At 46.0% G+C, this 26,395-nt stretch overlaps 1 protein-coding gene and 1 long non-coding RNA gene across 3 annotated transcripts in view; one reads left to right on the top strand and one right to left on the bottom strand.

The window, feature by feature from the left end:
• The window catches only part of LOC147096879 (sodium/calcium exchanger 3-like), a 715,867-nt gene extending 697,065 nt beyond the window's left edge, over positions 1-18,802 (top strand). Inside the window, exon 8 of the mRNA XM_085973580.1 lies at positions 3,158-18,802. Within this exon, the coding sequence (XP_085829706.1) occupies positions 3,158-3,534 (377 nt within the window). The 3' untranslated portion in view covers positions 3,535-18,802. The remainder of the gene's footprint in view (positions 1-3,157) is intronic.
• Positions 1-26,395, bottom strand: part of LOC147096878 (uncharacterized) — a 159,172-nt gene that overhangs the window by 117,985 nt on the left and 14,792 nt on the right. The window lies entirely within an intron of this gene.

Below are 26,395 nucleotides of genomic sequence, written 5' to 3'. Positions count from 1 at the left end.
TGGCCATTGCACAGTGCACTCATAGCTAATACAGTGTTGTTATCCTTGCAGAAGTTGGTATTGAACAGGAGAAACAGGTGGTACCCTTGCTGTCTCTGAGGATATTGTTGTTGCAGACATTATTGGCAGGGAGACCAAAGTGGGCACGGAGATGGTAAAGTTAGCCGACGGAGTCAAGTAGATGGTTTGTAGCATAATGTTCACATACTGCCATGTTGCCAAAAACATTTAACAATAACCTGGTGAAAAGGCAGTGATTCAGCAGTACCTCACAAAACAGCCATGTATTGGCAGTGCTGTAGCAATATTCTTGGCTATTATTACTCTAGAGTAATAATATTAGTGTTGTAATAATATCCCATTTTCTCCCTGACAGCAATGGAATGACATAGGAAAGACATTCCCTTACATCAAGAAACCCATCTCTAGCAATAAAAAGACAATCCTTCAGATCAAGACCTTGAATCATAATAAAATGCATCACCATGTGAAACAAGCAGTAGCACAGAGACACACACTCCAGAAGATCTTGACAAGTTCAAGGAGGTATCACAGGGTGACTCACAGCACAAGTGAGCAAGGGGAAGTGCTTGTGGCTAGAGGAGGACGGCCTGCTAGGCAGAGGTCATCATGTCGATTGGCCTTGCTGAACTATTTGTAATTTGGACTTCACGGGGCCATCTTTCAGATGGAGCATGGGGACTGAGCATAAATGCACACCCTAGGCACTTGAATCCACGCACCACGTGCTGGCAGATTATACAGCTAAAGTGGTTGAGTGAACATACCGGATGTCTGTCAACACAAATATAGTTGGTGCTGTGATCGAGTGGTTGTCTGCCATTGACAACTTGGTAAGTGAAGCAGAGACTTCTGTGACAGAGGGCTACTTGGGGTATCCCTGCAGTCGCACAGGAGCAAGCTGTTTCTGTCATGTTGATGCCAATGCAATGTCATGCCATGTCTCTCCCCAAAGGAATGGTGATACCATAGAAAGCATGCAGCACTCCACGAAGAATACAGTATGGGATATTCCTGCATAGAGGCAGGCCACTCTAGGTTACCAGCACAAAACAGTAAGTCATTTGAATCCCTACAAGGTCATGAGGAGAACTTGCAGGCAGCCACCATAATTCTTTAATTAGGGATTCACTAAAAGTACACAAAATAGCTAACAATGCACTAGTTCACAAGGTACAAGAGTACAGCACAGTTTCATAACATGCTGATCATATTTAGTGCATGATCATATTTAGTGTAGCATCGAAGCTCTGACCACGCTCAATCAGCTCCGATGGACAGGTCACATTGCCTGCATGCCCGATATGAGACTCCCAAAACAAGCGCTCTACTCGGAGCTCCGGCACAGCAAGAGAGCCCCAGGTGGGCAGAGGAAATGCTTCAAGGACACCCTCAAAGCCTCCTTGAAAAAGTGCAACATCCCCACCGATACCTGGGAATCCCTGGCCCAAGACCGCACAAAGTGGAGGAGAAGCATCCGGGAGGGCGCCGAACACCTCGAGTCTCTTCGCCGGGAGCAAGCGGAAGCCAAGCGCAAGCAGCACAAGGAGCGCACGTCAACCCAAGCACCCCACCCACCCGCCCCGTCAACCACCGTCTGCCCCACCTGTGACAGAGACTGTAGGTCCCGCATTGGACTAATCAGCCACCTGCGAGCTCATTTTTAATGTGGAAGCAAGTCATCCTCGGTTCCGAGGGACTGCCTAAGAAGAAGAAGAAGATGCACTATTACAAAGAACAGTTTGCGTACATGTTGAAGACAGTCCGTAATCAGAAAGGCAGACAGCAGCCTCACAATTACGGTAACCTGACAAGAATAAACAGGAAGCTATAGCAAATAGTTAGTGCAAGGTAGCAAATCTGTTGTTAGTGCTGTTAAGGGTCATGTGTCACTCGTTCCTGGAAGAAAACTTCCATGACAATTCCTTCACCTCCTCTTTCACCTTCCATGGCTTGGTGCTGCTCCTCGGGTGATCCTAAGCACACTGCTGCCATGAAAGTCTTGGGCTGCAGTCTACACAATGGTCTTTTGTCCACACAATGGTCTTTTGTCCAGCTTCCCTACTGAGTGATCAAAGTTGAGCCAGGGATTCGGCGACCTCATGCTGCCCAGTGATCTGTTTCCATGCCGATCGGTGGATGTGGTGAAGGAGTGCCTCACTCAGGGATAGAATAAAATCATAGGATGTTCCAGCACCAAAACAGGCCATTCGGCCCATCAAGGCTGTACTGGTGTTATTCTCACCAGCCACCCAATATAATCCCACTCTCCGGCTCACTTTAACATCCCACCTAGTCCAACCCCACTCCCCATACCCTTTAATATGTCAGCCAGTCTAACGAGCACCTCCAACGCCTGGCTGAAGTAGGCATAGTAGGCTGTTGTCTCTTAGGGCGATGATATATTTGACCCCATCTATAATTCCTTTGAAAGTGGGCAGAACCAGCCAACCACAGCAGCAGTGAGCATGGCTGCATCAGTTGCAGGGTTATCACATGAAACACTGTTAGAAGTGCAGTCACCTGGATGCCAACCAGCTTCCACTGAAACCTTGCAGCTAGCCGGCATACCTTAAATTAGGAGCAGCAAAATGTTAGTGGTTATACATTACACACAATCCACTATCGCTAAGGGTAAAGCAGTCTGACAGGAGAGAAGCAATTGCGGAATCGAGGGATGTGGCTGAGAGGTAAAGCTTGGCGGCATCAGAGCATTTGTGAAGCGGAACCTGTATCTGAAGAGGATGTTGCCATGGGGCAGCATGTAGATGAGGAACAGAAAGGGGGAAAAGCAGTAATCTCATTAAGGGTTTGAGGTAACATAATTCATGAGATTACTGTCTTAATGTTACTCCCAAGGAACTGCTATTTTTATTACAATATACAGTGCAGTGTTCATGGCGACAGTATTATCCATTTTTCTTTTGCCGGAGGCAGGTGTAATAGCAATCGAGAGCCAGAACATGATGTGTTATGATGTCTATAATTAAATAATAATTAGAATCACTTCAGGTCAAGTGATATACTTTAATTAGTTACTGGGAAATAGCATCCGCTACCACATATAGTACAATATAATTTTGTGTCAGTAAAATGCAATAAATATAATGGAGATGTCTCTTTGGTATTTTTCCAGATACTTTTGCCAGCAAGGTTGCAGCACTGCAAGACCAATACGCAGACGCCTCCATTGGGAATGTGACGGGAAGCAATGCTGTAAATGTGTTCCTGGGTATTGGAGTTGCTTGGTCTGTTGCTGCCATCTACTGGGCTGCTAAGGGCAAAGAGTTTAAAGTCGCGCCGGGCTCACTGGCCTTTTCCGTCACACTTTTTACCATCTTTGCCTTTGTCACCTTCAGCATCCTCCTGTACAGAAGACGGCCACACATAGGCGGTGAGCTTGGAGGTACACGTCGTGGCAAGCTCCTGACCTGCACCATGTTTGTGAGCCTTTGGCTGCTGTATGTTGTGTTTTCAGCCCTGGAGGCCTACTGCCATATAAAGGGTTTCTGAGACTGAGGGGCCTTCTTTTGCTTACAGAGAGCAAATTCCTGCCGGAGCTGCCAAGGAGACGGAGAGGCAGCCTGATGCATTCCAATCCCAGAGAAGATACTTTCTCAGCACGGATCAAAAAAAAGACATGTACTAGCAAAGAAGAAAGGCAAAATCTAGCTATTGAGTTGTCTTGCCTTATCAAAAGGTTCTAACACTGGCTGTAGCCAGCAGCCAAAATATCTTCAAGAAACCACCTGCAAAAGGTTTTTTATTCTAATGGATTTAGACTTTTTTACATCTACAAACTGAGCTTGCTGTGTTACAAATATCGAGGAGGAGTCAGCAGTTGAAGAATGATGTTTTGGTATTGTATAGGACAAGTGGCCAGCGACCTTGGCCCACCAGATAGAAGTGTCTTTACTTGTACAGTTGTTACAACTCATCTCACTGAATAAGCTGTTGCAGTAGCTGTTGATTTACTTTAAACAGTGGAAAGGTAAATCATGACACTGGTCGTAATATAGTGGTAGGAAATCTGCACATTACCATGAAGGTGTATTTATTAGATGTGTACAGTAGCCACTGGCTAGGTGTACTTTTATTTATCTGTAAAACCTGATGTACAAGTTGCATCTCAATACCAATTTTGTTTGTAGGAGTGACATATACACTTTTCTGAAAAGCAGAGGATCAGTGTAGAATCCAAATTCATGGTAACTTTTCCTGTGGTGAATTTAATTGATCTATTATGCATTTATTAAAGCTGCTGCGCCCACAAATGATTTACGAGAAGTTTTGTTTTCTCCTTTTAAATATCCAGTGTCCAGATTAGACTGCCTCGTTTCTGAAAACACTTTTCAAAACATCGTATCTTATACCTTGGCTGTGAATCAGTCACAGGACAATGCAGACCCATTTTCTAACTAAAACGAACCACGGTTCTTAGTATAAACCTTGCAAATTCTTTGCTCATTTGCTTATTACTAGTATCGTTTTTAACGAACGGGGAACGGCCAAATTCTAAAACTGTAGGAGAGAAGATAGGATAGGATAGGGTAAATCAAATTTAGGCGATGCTAAGCTTGAGATTTAAGTCTGTTAAATAGTAGAAATCGAAGACCGAGGAAGGGAAGGCTGAGGAAGCCCTTGGAAACAAGAGTTCAAGTAAGAGACTGTGCAACGATTCTTGAATAAACTACACAAGCCCCAACTGTTGGTTCGAACACGGGAGCAGTTGAAAAGTAGCACAATATAAACTGTTAGCAATTTCACAACCACATCTGCCCAGTTCAATACTGCTCGATTTGTTCCATTGTGCCCACTGTATGTAGGAAATGAAACATGAAATAATTGCTCAAGCATGCACATGCAGTTAAGCTAGGTCCAATGCTGCCTGCATTGGATGCACCTGATCATACATGCATACACATACAGAATGTGACATGCATATATGGGGTGTGTGCATGTATGTCTGTGCACAAAAACCCCCAACATTTGAGCCCTCTGGAGCTGCCTCACTGAGAGTCAGCAGTATAAAAAGGATAGTTCTACTTTCTAAGTGCTTGCATGATTTGCTGATGAAACCCAAACAATGGGATTGGGACTTGAAGTAAATAAATGTCGAATATCAGTTTATGGGAAGTTTCATTAACACCAACAATAATTGAATTCAACAGCAAGTTTCAAAACATGTTTTGACTGATTTAAGCCCCGATTGTAACCTAACTCACCTGACAGGAACAGGGCTGGTTCGGATCTGACGCCTGTTTAATGCCCGTCCGATTTTACTCTTCATTGACCATTCGATATGGTGGTCACAAAGATTGAAGTGTTGACATTACCTAAAGAAGTTGTGGAGTTATTGATAGAAGCTAAATTGGAGTATCTGACACTGACTGCAATGTGTGTTCTCCATCCTGTGCACTTTACTGTGGTAAGTATTAGCCTGCCTTTTGGAGATTGGTAATTATCTTGCTGAACTTACAACTTAATCAACAATTTGGACTCTCATGTATTATCTACTTAGTAAGCTAATGTTATTCTTGTGCTCTCGCCACAGAACAACCTGGAACATCTGGACTCCAGAACACAAGTGCATCAGACATGGGATGAGGAGACATTCACACAACCATCATTACTGTACCAGGCACTCGCAGAGACACCTGCACCTCCACAACTGAGTGAGTACAGTAGAAGAGCCAACGCCAAGTACGGAGGAGGTAGAACCTCCACTAGCTGAAGATGGTTTAGAGAGGCAATGAGGACCTTTCATTCAGACTCGAGGCCCAAACAGTGGGGATGCAGGTGTGAAGATCAGCGAGTGCTGCCTTAGACTGAAGGTAGTGGATAACCAGAACCACGTACACAATGTTAAGGCTACCAAGCACTCTATAATGGATGAGAGACTGGGGCAGGATGGAGGCATGGTTAATCAGAAATTAGTACTTCCATCTCCCAGGTGAATACCTTACAGAGGGATGCACAGTGATGCAATTTGCAACTTGATGGTTTTTATTTCTAGTACATTACATCTACAGGAGGGTTAAATAAAACTACAGCAGTGTTTTACAACATTAACATTCAGGAACTGTATTTGTGCAGGAAGATATTTTTCAAAACAGGTTATTTTGTGCCGTATGAGTGATGGCCAAAACTCGAGAATATAAATTACGAAGGATGGGAGAAGGGACTGTGGCTACTGGGGTAATTTTAGGGATGGGGCCTAAAAGAAGCTAAAAATAAGACAACATTTAAATGAATCGCAACATAACTGCAAAATTGAACGCAAATATATATTTGCCAATCAGAAGCTTCAGATCCTAACACACTATATATAAAGACTATAGTTTGTACTGAACAGTAAGAATTGTGCTTCCAGAATTGAGATCAAGTCCAAAATGGAACCACAATGGCTAATGTGGACCTTGTTCCTAGCACAAATTGACCCAGCCTAACACAAAATAGGAATGACGTTTCCCTGTCTTCCCCATAAAGGGGCCGAAAATGATGTGTTACATATAGTCAGGTGGAGGAGCCTTCAGTGTGTCTAAGGGGATTAGTACAGGCCAATCAACCAGTGTGAAAGGCTATGGCCTGGAATAACCGCATGATCTGCACCTAGATATTAGCTTAATCTGGGTGGAATGAAATGAAATAGCATTAAAGATCGCAGAATTTTAAGCTTGTGAGTTGCGCCCATAATCACTTTATGCTGAAGTATCTTTTACACTGGTTCAATAGTCCCTTTGCCTGAAGCAGTCCCCGCCCACAAAACTGGCCAAGCTCCCAGGTTGGAATGGCAAGTTTCTACCGATTGCACCCATTTGGGGGTGTTCATCACATTGCGCACAAAAGTTCAGGCACACAGGCACCCGTGGTCACATGAATGCAGCTTTAATCACCTGACCAGCAGTCAATTGAAGCCAGTCTATTTCTCCTCCAGCAGTTAATTACTTTAAATTCAGTCAACTGATCTGCCCTTGGTATACAAGACCTGTGACCAGCAGTCAATTGGAGCCACACAGAAGTGTCCTGCTCTGTTGCAGTAATTAGTTAAATAAAGACAGCAGTGACCTGCATTCAATTATAGCCACAGGACAGAGAGAAAAATGTCCTACCTCGTGATCTTCAGCCTCACTCTGAAAGGGATATTTTCCTATGTTTTTTATACTACCCCACCCAGCAACTTGAGGACCCATTGCCCCTGTTCCAGTCACGAATCAGTTACATTTCAGCACGCTGTTTAATGGGAGATTTTACATTTCAGCTTATGCTAAGTTTGTATGGAAACATCACCTCGGCAAATCCGGCGCAGTGTCCAGCACAATCTGGGTACATTTTCCCAATACCCCCTCCGCCCCGCACCACCACAGCGGAAACTCCAGGACTCTCTGTGTAAGGCTCATTCGGGCCCAAAATTAGAGGGCATTCTCCACAATGTCACTTGAAAGCCTGAGCAATGCCCCTGACGCACAGTGCGACATTGGTAATGTCTGATAACACCATCATCCTCTAATTGGCCCTTTCCACTCCCCCTTTTTCTCCTTCCCCATCTGAAATATTTTGTGGAACTCAATGGCCAGCCAGCAGCATTTCATTGGCCGCTGGTACCCAAAACTGTGACTCTGTCATGCATCATGAGTGACACCCTGAGAATGCAAGGAAAATATACAAATGAGCGTGCATCACTGGGCAAGCTCAGCTCTTTCACACACAGGAGTGCAGAGTGCCTAAACAGTACTGGCAGCAGTGGCACTGTATTGCTCACCCCAGAGATTCCATGGATAGATTTTTTTACTTTGGGCCTTGCCGATACTTCAGGGATGACTATGGATGTTCCATCAGCCTAATGGACTTTATAGCGGCCATTTCCGCCTGCGTTGGATGCTGGTTATTCTAAACTGAAGAGCTTGGTGCTACAGCTGGCAGATCAATTGTTTATGTCAATGCTGAGCTTATGATTGAAACTATAGAGGTACGCGCAGTCGGGTTTTTACATTTATCTTATCTTTGCTGGTGCCAGGGTTGCAACTTTTATTATGTGCACAGTACGTCTGGCTTTAGAAGGACAGAAATCACAATTTATTCCCGCCAACCTCACGGACCGCCCGAGATCCCCTCAGGGATTCCAGTTTCAAAATCCATGTTCGAAATGTATGTCATCTTGTCTTCAGTCAGATAAGCGGCAGTCTTAAGGAGATACTCACCATTTTCTGTGAACAAGCTGGAGGTCCAGAATAGGTCGAGCTCGTTTCCACAAGAGGTTTTACTACTTGAAGGGCAGCATTGAGCAGTGAGGACATCAGCACAGGCAAATGGTGAGAAGCACAGTTTGCAGGGAAGGAAATCGTGAAATACAAACAGTGGACATACAGGGAACTTTGTGATATCCGGCACCGACGGGACCGGCGTGTTGCCGATCTATCAAAATTGCCGGACATACAAAGTTAATGTTGAAGCATACGGAGGTTTTCATCTCCGTATCTGACAACAAACACTGTTGCTTAGCAACAGCTTCTAAAGAGTCGGCTGCAGCTGCAAGCGTCTCTAGCTGAAGCTGTTGCTATAGCTACAGACCTTGCAGTGCCTGACTGGGGAAAAAAAAAGAACGAGAACTAAAAAAACTTATAGAAAACGGCTCCTGATTTTTGCCGTTAGATTGAGTATTCTGGACATACAACCTCTGGATAAACCAAAGTTTCCTGTATAGTTTACCCTTATACATAGAGCAACAGGTTTGTTAAAAACACCAACTTGTATTACCCACAATTAAATACCATTTCTGACAGGCATAGGGAACAGTAAGTTTACCCTATAGGAATGGTTGCAGGTGGTTTGACTATCATAAGAATGAAAGATAAAGCTAGGATTCCATTTTTGGAACTATTCACCAAACAAAAATATTGACGCTATTTAATTTCTATAGTACACCCAAGTATCTTGAAGTCTGAATGGCAAAGATATTTGTGAAAGGAAGCAACAAACCCCTGGGCCAGACAGCACATCTCCCAATGTACTGAAGGGAACTCGGGAGAAAATTTGTAGCCCATTGCCTATTGTCCAGAGAGAATCACTGGGCACTGTGAGAAAGCAAACATAGTACAGTACCAGTATTGAAAACGGTTGACGATTCCGACCCAAGCAACCACAGGCTCCAATGTCAGTAAACTGGCTAGAAAAGAAAGATCCTGGCTGACAAACCTCAATGAATTCTTTGATCTAACTTCACAAACTAAGACAGTAGAATTTCCTATATGGTTTATTTCAAAAAATATCTGACTCCTAATTAAGTTAAAAGTCAAAGGCTAAACAGGAGCTGAATAAGAAGTTTTGTTTAAAAAAAACAGTAAACCCATCAGAGGCACAACTACATTACAAGTGACTACACTTCAAAAGTACTTCATTGGCTGTAAAGCACTTTCGGACGTCCCGAGGTCGTGAAAGGCGCTATAGAAATGCAAGTTTGTTCTTTCATTCTACGACATCAGACTGGGAGAAAGTTGGAGTAAAGTGCTGCATGGGCCAGTGCTGTTTCTGGTTAATGATATGGATATCGAAGCCAAATATAAACCTGTCACATTTAATGAGAATACTGAAATAGGGAGAGCAGTAGAGATAAAGGATAGAAGTGAAGATTTGCACGAGCTGCTAGAATTAGCCAGACATGCCTATTTGGGCCATTTCCCAAAAGAACTCCTTGAGCAGTGGCCTTAGAGAGACAGGCCAAGTTATCAGCTAAATCTCACACCCGTCCTCCAGACTCTCCAAGAGCAGGGTCATAGGAGATCTACTAATGAAATGGCATAGATAATAGAAACCCCAAATATTTGAATTCTAATTAAACCAGGAATGCAGGAGCAGAGGTCATGAATTTAAATAAATTTAACAGATATATAAGGAAGAACTTAAAATTTTGGAATAATTTGCTAGACATTGAAAATACAGATAGATTTTGTTTTATATTCATGCTTGGGATGTGGGTATCCCTGGCAAGGCTAGCATTTATTGCCCTTGAGAAGGTGTTGGTGAGCCGCCTTCTTGAACCGCTGCAGTCCGTGTGGTGAAGGTACTCCCACAGTGCTGTTAGGGAGGGAGTTCCAGGATTTTGACTCGGCGATGATGAAGGAATGGCGATATATTTCCAAGTCAGGATGGTGTGTGACTTCAAGGGGAACTGGTGGTGTTCCCATGCGCTTGCTGCCCTTGTCCTTCTAGGTGGAAGAGGTCGCAGGTTTGGGAGGTGCTGCCGAAGAAGCCTTGGCGAGTTACTGCAGTGCATCTTGTAGATGGTACACGCTGCAGCCACGGTACGCCGGTGGTGGAGGGAGTGAATGTTTAAGGTGGTGGATGGGGTGCCAATCAAGCGGGCTGCTTGGTCCTGGATGGTGTCAAGCTTCTCGAGTATTATTGGAGCTGCACTCATCCAGGCAAGTGGAGAGTATTCCATCACACTCCTTACTTGGATGCTACAATGGGAGAGTTAAGATACTCGAAGGATGACTGGATACAGATGGGCCAAATGGCTTTTCATTATCCTTGATTTGTATTATTTTCTAAAGACAAGGAATAATTTTCAATATTTGCAAACCAGGAGCAGCCATCGGGATTTCGGGCATGCGCATCCCATGACTTCTCCTGCAGGATTAGGTACATCTAATCATCTTCTTCTTAGGCAGTCACTCGGAGCCGAGGATGACTTGCTTCCACATTAAAAATGAGTTCGCAGGTGACTGATGAGTCCAATGAGGCACCTACAGTCAGGTAGGGCAGACGGTGGTTGAAGGGGCGGGTGGCTGGGGTTCTTGGGTTGATGTGGGCTCCTTGCGCTTGGCTTCCGCTTGCTCCCGGTGAAGAGACTCGAGGTGTTCTGCGCTTTCCCGGATGCTTCTCCTCCACTTTGTGCGGTCTTGGGCCAGGGATTCCCAGGTGTCGATGGGGATGTTACACTTTTTCAAGGAGGCTTTGAGGGCGTCCTTGAAGTGTTTCCTCTGCCCACCTGGGGCTCTCTTGCCGTGCTGGAGCTCCGAGTAGAGCGCTTGCTTTGGGAGTCTCGTATCGAGCATGCAGACACTGTGACCTGTCCATCGGAGCTGATTGAGCGTGGTCAAAGCTTCGATGCTGGGGATGTTGGCCTGAGCAAGAACACTGACGTTGGTGCGCCTATCCTGCCAATGGATTTGCATCTAATAATCTGTCATTGTGATGTACAAATTGATATATGGGCCTGGATTTTAACTAGCTGCAGGTTTGCGAGGGAAACCGCGTTGGCGAGTTAATTTCCCGTCCGCCCACGGCAGAATGAGGCCTGGCAGATTCTAACAGTCAGGCTGCATTAAAATCCCGCCGACCGATTTCATTACCAGGAGTCTAACTTTCGACTGTTTTAATTTACATAACATTCCAATTTCACAATCTAAAAGTAGTTTTTATGCTTTGCTAGATACATTTCTAGTTTTTCATTCCAACATGCCAAGTAATTTGTAGCTGATGCTTCACAGGTGGGCCTATCTCAGGAAGTGTGCTGTACTCTAACTGCGAGATACAATTCCTGTGGCATTGGCTGCAGGTTGCTCGGAATCAACATACATAATGAATGTAATATTACTCAATCCAAGCATTTTTTTTAAGCAGTCTACAGTCCTGAAATTGGATAGGGACTGCTCCGTCAGCAGAAGTGCAGTCGAGTAGAACCCCTGTTTGGTTGCGGTGAGGCTGCAGACCCCATCCCATTTTTGGGGGCTGGAGCTGCCATGACTGGCCCGGGCATATCGCAACTACGTGCGCATCCGTGCTGGCTGCCTTCATGTCTGGCCATGTCAGAGCAGCGCCCAGTCACTCCGACTCCCGTGAAGGGCTGAGAAAAAGAATGAGATAAGTGGAGTTTTGTATCTAAGGGACCAATTTGGGGGCGTTCCATATCTCGAGCTTTCTGGAGCCTTTTGTGAGCTTCTGCAGATCACACAGCAGCTCCCGGCCCACAGCCCTGCCTTGTGGAGATTAAAGGGGTATCGCAAATGGTGTGGAAACCCATTGTAAACGGGTTCCGCTCTAAACTGCTCGGCCCTCCCCCCCAAGAGGAAATGACCCTTTCCACTCAGGAATTTTTGGGCCTTTTTTTTAGGCTTTCTTGATTCCCTTTGCCAGGGATTTGTTCTCGGGGCTTTGATCTCAATTGTTATATTTCAATCAATGATGGGTGTCAAAATAAGAACAGGAAATCTGTGAGCTCAGAGCACCCTCCCCCAATGAACCAAAATTCATGGCTCATTTATTGCTCTTTCCTGTCATTTCTATTCTTTTAAAACAAAAGACATATGAACATACCTGTATATATTTATTAGAATAGTTACGGAAATACAAATGCTGCTGTAACGTTTGTGTTATGTGTAACTTTGGGCTATCATTTTGCTATTACGCTTTGATGTATCTTTTAAGATCAATGAATTTGCCGTACTAAAATATATTATTCAGCATTAATGTAGTTAAATGGCAGTTACCAAAATTGATTAACATGCTTTTTATTGTTCTACCTATTTCTGTTGACTTTTTGTCTTTTTTTCCTTTGCTCAAACATCTAGTGATGACATTAAAGGAAGGATAATCCCTTAAAGAATGAATCAAATCGCACTTTTTCTTATCAAATTTCCGAAGCACCCAAAAGCACTGCATGTACAATTAGTTACTTTGAAATCGTCAGTGTCGTATTGTCGGCAAACACACCAACCATTCTGCACACTGGTGCCCTGCAAACAGCAATGAGATAGGTAACCAGTTCATCTGCTTTTGGTAGTTTGGTTGATGGAGGAATAGTAGCTGGCACAACTCCCTGCTCTTCTTCAAATTGCACCATTGGATCATTTAAAATCCACCACAGGCAGACAGCGTAAAGTCTTATTGCATCTCCGACAGTGTAGCATTCCCTCAGTATAGCACTGAAGTGTCAGTCTAGATTATGCTCTTACCAGCCATGATCTTATTGAATGGCGGAGCAGGCTCAAGGGGCCATATGGCCTACTCTTGCTCCTATTTCTTATGTTCTTATGCTCCCAAGTCTAGGCCTGGCCAAGGTAGCCACGATCACGGCCCGGGGGGGTTCTCTCTGGCTGCCTGACTCTCTTCCGCGGTCTTGTCCGCGCCCAGGTGACCCTGGAGATGGAGCATGTGGTGGCACCAGTACGCTTTGAGGCTTTCCGCGACCGGTGGGCACCGCAAGGACTGGGGTGTTTTGTGGACATCAGGAATAACATCATAATTTAGTTTAGAAGTTTCCCTTAGTTTTATTCAAACTTAAAGAAAAAGACAAAAGGGAATAAAAACCTGGGAGTGGATTTAAATCAGGAGTAATGCATTCAGTTTTGGGCAACGAACCGCAGGAAAGATATGATAGCAAAATACTGCAGATGCTGGAAATCCGAAATAACAGAAAATGATGCTGATTTTTTCCAACATTTTCTGTTGTTACTCAGTAAAGATATATTGGCCTTAGAAGGGATAGCGTGTAGATTTATCAGAATGATACCAGGGCTTAAAGGGTTAAGTTGCGAGGACAGGTTGCATAAACATGGCTTGTATTCCATTGTGTTTAGAAGGTTGAGGGGTGGTCTAATTGATTGTGTTTGAAATGGTAAAAGGGTTCAATAGGGTCGATGGAGAGAAACTATTTTCTCTCGGGGTGGGGAAGCCAAGCAATGGGCACAATCTTCAAATTAGAGCCAGGCCATCGAGGCGTGAAATCAGGAAGCATGTTTTCAAAGGGTCGTGAACATCTGTAACTCTGCTCAAAAAGGCTGTGGATGCTGGGTCAAATGAAACTGGCCAAGACTTAGGCAAGACTGAGATCAATAGATTTGTTCGGTAAGGGTATCAAGGCATAGGGAACAAAGGCAGGTAAATGGAGTTGAGATACAGATCAGCCATGGTCTAATAGAATGGTGGAACAGGCTCAAGTTGCTGAATGTTCCTATGTTTCTATGTAATACAGCATCAAGAGTGCTCAATCTGAGCCAAGCTACCACTTGCAGACCCTTACTATTAAGGCAGCTGTGTTATCATTGGAGATGCAGTTGTAAACCCAGGGATTACTCGGCTCCTTCAGCATGTGTTAAAGTCAGCTCTCGCACACCATCAGGAGAATGCTTCCAAGCCTGTTTTCCCAATGATGTCATTAGCATTGTTGGGAGGACTCGTAAAAATCAACATTTCATTGTGCAGTACACACGTCTGCTGCATATATGACAAATAAAAAATTGAATTGAATTGAATAAAATAGCACTTGATGCTTAAAGAAAAATGTTCAAAAACGTTAACTGAAATAGAAAGAAAACCAAAGTAATATGAATTTTTCACATTTTCTTTTAAGTCTTGACACGGAGATCCTTCCCTCAAAATATGTGTTTCTTGCTATTTCTTTGATTCTTGTAAGTGAAACCCTTTTTGCCTAAAACTATTTTCATAATTTACACAGTCTGTGCAATCAGTATTTTTCATCTACATTTGATGTGGGAATCTGCTGGCAATACAGCCCTGTAATGCAACTGCAAAGAAACAATGTAGTTGTAGGGTTCTTATACTGCGAAAATGTACAGAGTGGTTCAGATTCACCATGTGAACCTAGGGATTGGATCAGTGTCAACTTCATTTCCCGGTATCTGTTATTCCAATTACCTAGAAGTTACAGCACAGAAATAGGCCAGAGAGCCCAACAGGTCTATGCCGGTGTTTATGCTGCACACACGTTTCCTCACACTATCAGCATCTCCTTCTATTCCTTTCTCCCTCATGCACTTACCTAGCTTCCCCTTAAATGCATCTATATGCCATTCGCCACAACCACTTCACGGGGTAAAGAGTTTCATATTCTAACTTTCTGGGTAAAGAAGTTTCTGCTGAGTTCCCTATTGGCTTTATTGGACTATCTTATTTCTGGCCCCTGATTTTGGACACCTCCACAAGTGGAAAAGTCGTCAATCCGCCTAACCCCTTCATAATTTTAAAGGTCACCCCTCAGCTTTTTTTCCAAAGAGCCGATTTAGTGGTGACTCCAATTTCCCCATTTACTGGTGCCCTCTTCCAATTCTTCCATTTGTTGGTACCCTCTCCCAGTTTACCGACACCCTCCCCCAATTACTGGTGCCCTCCCCCAACTAAAAAGAAAAAATGCATTTATATAGCGCCTTTCACATTCTTAGGATGTCCCAAAGCGCTTTACAGCCAATGAAGTACTTCTGAAGTGTAGTCAGTGTTGTAATGTAAGAAATGCAGCAGCCAGCTGCACAGCAAGCTCCCACACAGCAATGTCATATTTACTGGTACCGTCTCCTAATTTCCCCATTCACTGGTGCCCTCCCCCAAACTCCCCATTTACTGGTACCCTTTCCCCGTTTAAAAAGGGAGACAGGGATAGACCAAGTAATTACACACCAGTCAGCCTAACCTCGGTGGTGGGCAAATTGTTGGAAAAATTTCTGAGGGACAGTATTAAGTCATTTAGAAGGCACAGATTAATCAAGGACAGTCAGCATGGATTTGTTAAGGGAAGGTCGTGTCTGACTATTTTCTTGAACAGAGGCCTACTCCTGTTCCTATCTCTATGTTTCTATGTTTCTATACGGGATACTTGCCTTTATTAGCCGAGGCAGAGAACTTAAGAGCAGGGAGGTTATGCTTGAACTGTATAAAGCATTAGTTAGGCCACAGTTCTGGTCACCACATTACAGGAAAGATGTTATTGCACTAGAGGGGGTACAGAGGAGATTTACGAGGATGTTGCCAGGACTGGAGAATTTTAACTATGGAAAGGTTGAGTAGGCTGGGGTTGTTTTCTGTGGAACAGGAGGCTGAGGGGAGACCTAATTGAGGTTTATAAAATTATGAGGGGCCGAGATAGCGTGGATAGGAAGGACCTATTTTCCCCAACAGAGGGGTCAATAACCAGGGGGCATAGATTTAAAGTAATTGGTCGAAGGATTAGAGGGGAGTTGAGGAGAACTTTTTTCATCCAGAGGGTGGTGGGGGTCTGGAACTCACTGCCTGAAAGGGTGGTAGAGGCAGAAACCCTCATTGCATTTAAAAAGTACTTGGATATGCACAGTACCGTAACCTAGAAAGCTACGGAACAATAGCTGGAAAGTGGGATTAGGCTGGATCGCTCTTTTTCAGCCAGAACAGACACGATGGGTCGAATGGCCTCCTTCTGTGCCATAAATTTCTATGATTCTACGATTTACTGGTGCCCTCCCCCAATTCCCCCTAGAATCATAGAATATTACAGCATAAAAGGAGGCCATTCGGCCCATCGAGTCTGCGAAGGGCAATTCAGTTACTCCCGCTCTTCCCCCATATCCCTGCAATTTTTTCTCCTTCAAGTATCTATCCAATTCCCTTTAGAAGGCTACTATTGAATCTGTATCCACCACCCTATCAGGCAGTGCATTCCAAATCCTAACCACTTGTTGCCTAAAATTTTTTTTCATGTCGCCTCTGGTTCTTTTGCCATTTACTGGTGCCTTCTCCCAATTCCCTCATTTATCGGTGCCCTAATAAGAACATAAGAATTAGGAGCAGGAGTCGGCCATACGGCCCCTCGAGCTTGCTCCACCATTCAATAAGATCATCTCCCAATTCCCCCATTTACTGGTCCTGTTTCCCCAAATTCCCCCATTCACAGGTGCCCGTCTCCTCAATTCCATTTAATCGTGCCCATCTCTCCCAATTCCCCCATTTACTGGTGCCCATCTCTCCCAATTCCCCCATTTACTGGTGCCCATCTCTCCCAATTCCCCCATTTACTGGTGCCCATCTCTCCCAATTCCCCCATTTACTGGTGCCCATCTCTCCCAATTCCCCCATTTACTGGTGCCCATCTCTCCCAATTCCCCCATTTACTGGTGCTCATCTCTCCCAATTCTACCATTTAATGGTTCCCGTCTCCCACAATTCTCATTCATTGGTGCCCTCCCACATTCACTGGTGAACACAAGAAATAGGAGGAGTAGGCCATTTGGCCCTTCGAGCCTGCTCCGCCATTCAATAAGATCATGGCTGACCTTCTACCTCATCTCCACTTTCCTGCACTATCCCCATATCCCTTGATTCCCTTAATATTCAAAAATCTATCGATCTCTGACTTGAGAAAGCTATTTAATTTTTAATTCTTTTCTCTATATTGGTTGACATTTTCTGATTTAGAAAAAACTATACATTTTCCCATTATTGTCGTTTCCCACCCCAGTCGAAAGGGCAGTAGGTGTCTTATCCTCCACTCTGCCATTGTTGAGCATTTACTGTGAACAACGCAGATTGAAGTGTGAATTTACCGTATGATTTTGAATGTGTTTCTTTGGAGAAAGGTAAATTTACTTACATAACATCAGTTACTGAACTCCAAGTATTTCATTGGATGAAATATGTTGAGATATTTCAATAACATGCATTTATAGAACGCCTTGAACGCAAAAAACCCAAGGCGCTTCACAGAAGTGTCATCAGACAAGAATGGACACTCAGCCCAAAAGGTGATGTTAGGAGTGGTGACCAATGGGTTGAATGATAAGAAAATAACCTCATTCGGAACTGGTATCAAAAACTCAAGAAAAGAACTCCAGCAGTTTATAGATTACCAGCATAACATTTTTTAAATACAATTATTATTATTTTATAATATAAAGGGATAGTTCTGTCTGTCTGTCTGTCTGTCCGGGCATCACTCAAAAGTTATAGCGCGTACCTACACATATGTTATTATATCAAAAGAAAGCTTATGATTAGGGGAGTCTACTAGGCGTCTTTACTTTTTGGTCAGATAAAAATTGTTCGGACAGTAGACTAAAAACAGAAAAAAATCCGCTCATTAGCGGTTGACCAATCCTACCGCTCATTAGCGTTGAATGACGTGATGGTTGACCAATCCTACAGTTCAGTGACCTGATGGTTGACCAATCGGTGCGTCACGGGGGGGGGGGGGGCCTTTCATGGTGTTTGTGGGCGGGGCCTAATCCTTCAAACTGCCGCTACTGAGGTGAGTGGCGGCCATTACAGACCGGCCGTGCCTGAAGCTTAAAAATTTTCTCTCTCTCTCTCTTTCCTCCACCCCCCCCCCTCTCTCTCTCTCTCTCTCCTCCTCTTCCCTCTCCTTCCCTCTCTCTCCTTCCCTCTCTCTCTCTCTCTCCTTCCCGTGAGTGCAGGACCGGGAACACCGGGGCTTTCACACGAGCCGTCCCCGACCGATATCGGACACGGGAGTCCAGAGCAAAAGGCGTTCCACTGCCGCCCGGCCAACCGGGTCCAAAGGCCTGCCGCGTTAACCATGAGGAACCCCGGGCTCGCTTTGGAGCGATGGGCACCCGGACTCCCGGTGTCGGATATGCTCCGTTCTGGCACCGTGGTGAGTCAGAGGGAGAGAGAGGGAGAGGGGAGGGAGGGAGAGAGAGCGGGGAGGGAGGGGGAGAGAGAGAGGGGCAGGGAGAGAGAGGGGCAGGGAGAGGGGCAGGGAGAGAGAGGGGGGAGAGACAGGGGCAGGGAGAGAGAGAGGGTGAGGGAACTTCCCGCCGACCTCTCAAAATGGCGGCCGCCCTTCTTCACCCGCAGTCTCTCTCTCTCTCCCCCCAGTCGCTCTCTCCCCCCGTCTCTCTCTCCCCCATCTCTCTCTCCCCCCCAGTCACTCTCTTCCCCCCGTCTCTCTCCCCCCCCCCGTCTCTCTCTCCCCCCCCCCGTCTCTCTCTCCCCCGTCTCTCTCTCCCCCCCCCGTCTCTCTCTTCTCCCCCCCGTCTCCCTCTTCTCCCCCCAGTCTCTCTCTCGATCCCCGGGCCTCTCTTTCCCCCCCCCCCCCCCCCCAGTCTCTCTCTCTCTTTCCCTCTCTCTCCTTCCCACACACACAGACAGACAGACAAACTCATTTATATATATATATAAAAATTATTTCTACTTTTTTCATAACAACATGCCCTCAAAAATCCCTCGGCACCGCCGGGCACTCCAGCCAGTATATACATATATACACACACACACACACACACGGTAATACTCCTTATAATATTTGAATGACAGTATTCCTACCAACTACTATTGGCGCTATTAGTGGACAAATGCACAATACTGCAAGATTGCAGTAAAGTGTATTATTAAGAAATACACATTGTGCCATCCACTCTCTGAGTAATGAAATAATGCAAGGCACAAAGACAATAGTTAACTTGGAAAACAGATGACGGGTAGGTGGTTACTCAGAAGTAAAACAATATAAATTATCAAAACATCCAACAGGAAGTCTGGCTAATCTCGTGCTCTGAGTTCGCGATAAAACAGGTTATTCACTGAACAGCAATGGACTACTCTAAAACCTCCTGGTTATCCAAACTCAAAGTTTGTCTCCGGTGTCCCACACTGTGCATGAAAAGGGTTCCATGTCACAATTAATTCAGTACCCCACCCCCAGGGCAACTAGCTACATGCGACACTTAAAAAGCTCTGCGTTAGAAATCGTGATGTGAAATATTAGTAAACAAAAAAGTAATGCGCTCGTATTAAGTTCCTGTGGCTATTTTGAAAAGATGTTAATCGGTTTACTTTACACAGATTAAAGTCAATCAAACAGTAGACAGTGGAATTCCATATGAACATATTAATGCATTTCTATTGCAGTATGCAATTTCAATCCAGCTGCATTTTCCAGTTACACCAAACTTTCTGTGGCTTATTCCATGAGATGAGATGGCGAATTTCTTTGAAACCTTTATTCTGTCGTACTCTTGATTGTTGGTGCCTATTCTCACCTTGTCTGTTAAAGAATGCTGCATATGTGAAGTAACAGAACCTGTAATTCATTCTGCTTGAACTGTCCAACAACTAGCAAGAGCATGGCAACTGTTACTTAAAAACAAGTCTATAAACTTTATGAATATGACAAATTTATTTTGAACAGCAGTGGTTTTTTCCCCGCAAATTCTTTTATCGATTGTCTTAGCTTCTAATGTTAGCCTATTGGTGTTTGAGTTCGACAGTATTGCTCTATTCCATTACCTTGTTTAAATATCATGCCAAATGAGCCTTAAGATGTGAAAAGAATTGACCACTTTGTTTTTTTTTAAACTTGTGAATGAATAAATGACTTGCGCACTGTTAGAACTTGGTGTCTCTATTGATGTCCTATTATCTTGTCCTCTACTGATGATTTGTGCTATTTTGCCTGTCGATGGCTCCTATTCTTGATGTTTCTATTAATGGCTTGTGCTTTTGTTAAATGCCCATTACTTAAGCACGGTTATTTCTCAAAGCCATGTGTATACATTACAGCCCAGAATGGCTGAAGTTTTGCAACCTAGGCTCACTGTTTCTCTAGCCCAGTCTGGCCTACAGGCATCTCATTTGTTTTCTATCTGGTGCGATACAAAATTAAATTTCATCCCACTCCACTACAAAGCATTCGATTTACTTAAGAAGATGGCTGGTGTAGCAAGTGGAAAAAATCATGCTACTGCCATAGAAAGTGTCCTTGAGGTTGGGTTGAGACATATTCTTGAGGCAGAGTAGCTGCAACTTTATTCTGTATCTGGTTATACTATGCCTACGCTGAAAGCACTTGGTGCTTATACTCTGTGCTCCTTGGCATAATTATCTCCACCAGACTTTTTCTCCAATATTACTTTTAGTATGCTGGTTAACGTATTTGAATAAATTCCTGTGTGCGCTATTTAATGCAATTGTTACCTCATCTGATTTAAATGGGTTAATAAACTTGACAAATTATTGCAGAGATATTACTCCACAAGACTATAGAGTGGTAAAACAGCAGTTTCTTCAATGATAATGTGTAATATGCAAATCCAAATGATGCACATCTTCTTATACCCATTCTTGCACAGGATGTAGTGCCATGGAGCAGTTTTTAAACTCAGAAAAGCAGTAATAGAAAAAGATTTACATTTACATAGCACCTTTCACGACCACCAGATGTCTCAAAGCGCTTTACAGCCAATGTGGAGTGTAGTCACTGTTGTAATGTAGGAAACGTTGCAGCCAAATTGTGCACAGCAAGCTCCCGCAAACAGTAATGTGAGAAGGACCAGATAATCTGTTTTTGAGAGGTTGATTTGGGGGATAAATATTGGCCACGACACCGGGGATAACTCCCCTGCTCTTCTTTGAAACAGTGCCGTAGGATCTTTTACGTCCACTTGAGAGAACAGACAGGGCCTCGGTTTAATGTCTCATAGAAACATAGAAGATAGGAGCAGGAGTAGGCCATTCGGCCCTTCGAGCCTGCTCCGCCATTCAACGAGATCATGGCTGATCATCCAAACCCTAGCACCCGGTCCCTACACCGACAGCCATCCCACACAAGCCCTATCCCCGTAACCCCACGTATTTAATCCCCCCTAACACTAAGGGCCAATTTTTATCATGGCCAATCAACCTAACCCGCACATCTTTGGACTGTGGGAGGAAACCGGAGCACCCGGAGGAAACCCACGCAAACACGGGGAGAATGTGCAAACTCCACACAGACAGTCACCCGAGGCCGGATTTGAACCCGGGTCCCTGGCGCTGTGAGGCAACAGTGCTAACCACTATGCCACATCTGAAAGACGGCACCTCTAACAGTGTAGCACTCCCTCAGCACTGCACTGGAGTGCCAGCCTGGAGTGGGACTTGAACCCACAACCTTCTGGCTCAGAGGCGAGTGTGCTACCCACTGAGCCACAGCTGACACTCGCAACAGGCACTGTTACTGTATTTCGCACAGTTTTCTGCCAGTTTTAAAGCACTACTCTATTGTCACTAGCATTAGATAAAAACATAGCCACTAATTTTTATTTTACGACTTGCATTCATCAGTTATAAATTGATATTTTTAAACAGTATATTGTAGGAACGGAGGTTCCTAACTAAATAATTCAGCTCAACTCGATGGATTAAAAGACTGGAATTTAATAACAACGAAGTTTGCTGGATGTTACAAGGAGGAAATCAAAACACGTTTGTTCAAGATGCCAGGTAGTCGAAGACTGCTGGAAAGTTCTCTAAGCTGACGTCATGACGTCCCCACGTTCTTCACGCCACTGGCGGTCACGTGATTGGCGTCATGACGTCACCACACAGGATAAAGGCAAACACACACTGTAAAGGTAACAATCAGTTTAAAGGTGCAGTCCCCGGCTGCACTATAATACAATTGAGGGGATTGTACTAAAGTACACTGAGTCTCTTGTGGCTCCTCCACAGGCGCCCCCCCAGAATCCCCGTTAATGGCCAGTGTCAAACGAACAGGGGGCTTGATGGTTCTCTCCGAGCGTCGACGACCCTCAGGCGGCGGAAGTGGAACGTCGGGAGAAAGCATGGAGCCTGGCTGTGGTTGTTGCGGCGTGTCAGGTGCGGCGAACGCAGTGTCTGACTGCGAAAAGACGATGAGGCATCTGTAGGCGGTTCAACGGCTGGCTGTTGTAATGATGAATCGGCATGCAACGGCGGTCGTCCTCGGCGAGGTGGCTGGGCAGGCACTATTGTTTCAGTGCGATCGAGGTGAGCGGCTTTCAGACGGTCGATGGAGACGGTGTCCGGTCTGCCGCCTACGTCGACGGTGAAATATTTCTCACCGGCAGATATGACACGAAATGGGCCGGCGTATGGTGGTTTAAGTGGGTCTCTGTGTGCGTCGTGCCTGATGAAGACATAATCGGCGGACATGAGGTCCGCAGGAACGTGAGGCCTCTAAGCCATGATGCGAGGTCGGAATGAGCAGGAAGTTCTTGGCCGCCTCGCGATGCTGGATATGCTGCTGAGTTGCAGACCACGGTTCTGTATGCGGAGGCAGGAAGTCACCAGGGACCCTCAAGGTTTGCCCGTAAACTAACTCAGCTGATAAAGACTGAAGGTCTTCCTTGGGAGCTGTCCTTAGTCCTAACATCACCCAAGGCAATCTGTCTACCCAGTTGGATCCGCGCAGGCTAGCACGAAGGGATGCCTTAAGCAACCGATGGAACCTTTCGCATAGGCCATTCGCCTGCGGATGGTAGGCGGTGGTACGGTGTAGCTTGGTACCTAAGCCATGTGCAACGGCGTTCCATAATTCGGAAGTGAATTGTGGACCTCGCTCCGATGATATGTCGGATGGGACGCCGAAGTGAGCCACCCACGACGCCAGGAATGCCCTGGCAACATCAGCTGTACTGGTAGCGATCAACGGAATCGCCTCTGGCCACCTGGTGGTGCGGTCCACTATAGTGAGGAGATGCGTGAAACCCTGTGAACTGGGGAGAGGATCCACTAGATCCACGTGCACGTGGTCAAACCATCGCTCTGGCACTGGAAACTCAGCCAAAGGGGCTTTAACATGCCGGTTGACTTTCGCTTTTTGACAATCAATACAATTGTTTGTCCAATCTCGGACATCTAAGTGCATGCCCTTCCACATGAACTTGCGGGACATGAGACGTTGCGAAGCACACATCCCTGGGTGCGACAACCCGTGTATCGCCCGAAATACTTTCTTGCGCCACTCGACCGGCACTATGGGACGAGGCACTCCCATGGACGTGTCGCACAAAAGGGTGGTTCCTGCTGAGTGGAACTGAACATCAGTGACTTGCCAACTGGAAGGCGTGGTCCGGTACACTTGAACTTCGGGGTCAGCCAACTGCTCTTCCGCTAAGCCAGCGAAATCGACGCCCAGGTTAACTGCCAGGACAGGAGTGCGGGAGAGGCAATCGGCCACGAGATTGTCCTTGCCCGAGACGTGTCGTAGATCGGTGGTGAATTCCGAAATGAAGGTGAGGTGGCGCTGTTGCCGCGCTGACCAAGGTTCAGACGTTTTGGCCATGGCAAACGTGAGTGGTTTGTGGTCCACGAACGCGGTGAACGGGCGTCCTTCTAGCAGAAAGCAAAAATGTCGAATAGCCAAAAACAGGGCGAGCAACTCCCTATCGAACGTGCTGTACTCGCGTTCGTTCTTGCGTAGTTGGCGGCTGAAAAAGGCCAGCGGCTGCCAAGTCCCGTCTACCCACTGCTCCTGCACCGCTCCAATGGCGTAGTCCGAAGCATCCGTCCTGAGAGTGATGGTTGCACCTGGAATAGGGTGTGCCAGCATGGTTGCATCTGCCAGTGCTGCTTTGGTATCTAGGAAGGCCTGGTCCATCTGGGGAGTCCAGTTGATGAGGTCTTTGCCAGATTTCCCTTTCAGTGCTTCATACAGCGGTTGCATCAACTGCGCTGCCTTGGGGACAAAACAATGATAAAAATTAACCATCCCCAGGAATTCCTGCAAGGACTTAACAGCGAGGGGACGTGGAAAAGCTGTAACAGCCTCGACCTTGGTGGCTAGTGGAACGGTGCCGTCCGATGTTATCCTGTGCCCCAGGAAATTGATGCTGGTGAGACCGAATTGGCATTTGGCCGGGTTGACAATGAGGCCATGCTGGCTTAACCGAGTGAAGAGCTGGCGTAGATGTAACAAGTGTTCCTTGGGGTTCTTGCTAGCGACGAGTATATCGTCCAGATATACGAAAAGGAAAGGCAAATCCCGTAAAACAGAGTCCATGAGCCGCTGGAAAGCCTGCGCTGCATTTTTTAACCCGAAAGGCATTCTGAGAAATTCGAAAAGGCCAAAAGGTGTGGCGACCGCCGTCTTGGGAACATCTTGGGGGTGCACCGGGACCTGGTGATACCCGCGGACGAGATCCACCTTTGAAAATATTGAGTTTCCAGCCAAATGTGCTAAGAAATCCTGGATATGAGGTATGGGATAACTGTCAGGAGTCGTGGCATCGTTTAGTCGTCTGTAGTCACCGCAAGGCCGCCACCCTCCACCTGGTTTGGGGACGATATGCAGTGGAGCGGACCAAGGAGTGTTGGAGTGTCGGACGATCCCGAGGCGCTCCATTGTTTGGAATTCGGCTTTAGCTGCCGCGAGTTTGCTGGGTTCTAACCTGCGCGCCCGGGCGTAAACCGGTGATCCATTCGTGGTGATATGGTGTGCCACACCATGTTTCGTGACTGCTGCCGAGAAGGTAGGCCGAGTGAGCTCTGGAAACTCGCTGAGTAGGCGTGTAAACCCGTCTTGAACTGGTACCGCACAGGCGGCCGACCAGGACACGGCGGTGCTGCGGTGGCAGGGCACCGCGTGGTAAGTGGACGCGTGAATAAGGCGGCAGTTTTTGACGTCGACTAGAAAACCATTTGCACAAAAGAAATCGGCTCCTAGTATGGCCTGTGACACTGTGGCAGTGATAAATTACCAGAGGAACTGCTGACCACCGAAAGTAACGGTAACCGTCCGTTTCCCAAAAGTGCGAATCGCCGCGCCATTGGCTGCCTCGAGTGCAGGGCCGCGGCCGCCAGATTGTAGATCCAGCCTGGAAGCTGGCAAAATGCTGCACTGGGACCCAGTGTCGCAGAGGAATCGCCTCCCCATTGTGGAACCCGTAACATTAAGTAATTTCCCCGTTGAACCGACCGCCATGGTAAATTGAACGCGCTTTTCAGGGCTTGTCGTCCTTTTCGAAGGGCGATGGCTTGCTGAAGGATTTTTTGGGGGGGAGAAACTGCAGGGAGGCTTGCAGCATCGAGCTTTGGCGCCAAAACGGGCGTGGTACGTGCACCAGCCTGCTGGAGGAGGGCTGGGCTTCGCACGCGCAGGAGAAGGGCGCCTCGTGGCTGCACAGCACTGCTGTGAGACTGCAAAAATTTTGTCTGCCTCTGCCGCGAGCTTAACACAGTCGGTGATCTCAGAGCTGGCCAAGGCTGTCTGCACCATGTCAGGTAGCTGGCAGAGGAAAAGTTCACAGAATAAAAAACATTGGTCTTCCGAACCAAGTAGGGTGAGCATTTGGCTCATTAATTCCGAAGGCTTTGAGTCCCCGATGCCTGGCATGGCAATGAGCCTGCGTGCGCGCTCTGATTTGTTAAGGCCAAATATTTGCAGTAAACGTGCTTTGAGAGCCTCATACTTGCCCTCGTCTGGTGGACTGCTCAGTAGGCTGATGACCCTCGAGGCCGTGGCGCTGTCGAGAGCGGAGACCACGTAAAAATAACGGGTCAAATCCGCTACGATCTCCCGCAGGTGTAACTGTGCGTCCGTCTGTAGGAACCAAGCTTCTGGTTGCTGCTCCCAGAACTGAGGCAATTTGAGGGCGACAGCATTTGTGCTCATGTTGAATTCTCTTCGAAGTTTGTTCGACGAGATCGGGGTCACCAATGTAGGAACGGAGGTTCCTAACTAAATAATTCAGCTCAACTCGATGGATTAAAAGACTGGGATTTAATAACAACGAAGTTTGCTGGATGTTACAAGGAGGAAATCAGAACACATTCGTTCAAGATGCCAGGTAGTCGAAGACTGCTGGAAAGTTCTCTAAGCTGACGTCATGACGTCCCCACGTTCTTCGCGCCA

Source organism: Somniosus microcephalus, chromosome 34, assembly GCF_052327205.1.
Source record: "Somniosus microcephalus isolate GS21.2 chromosome 34, FLI_Smic_1.0, whole genome shotgun sequence".
Taxonomy (NCBI): Eukaryota; Metazoa; Chordata; class Chondrichthyes; order Squaliformes; family Somniosidae; genus Somniosus; species Somniosus microcephalus.
This window is presented reverse-complemented; position numbering and strand designations above follow the sequence as displayed.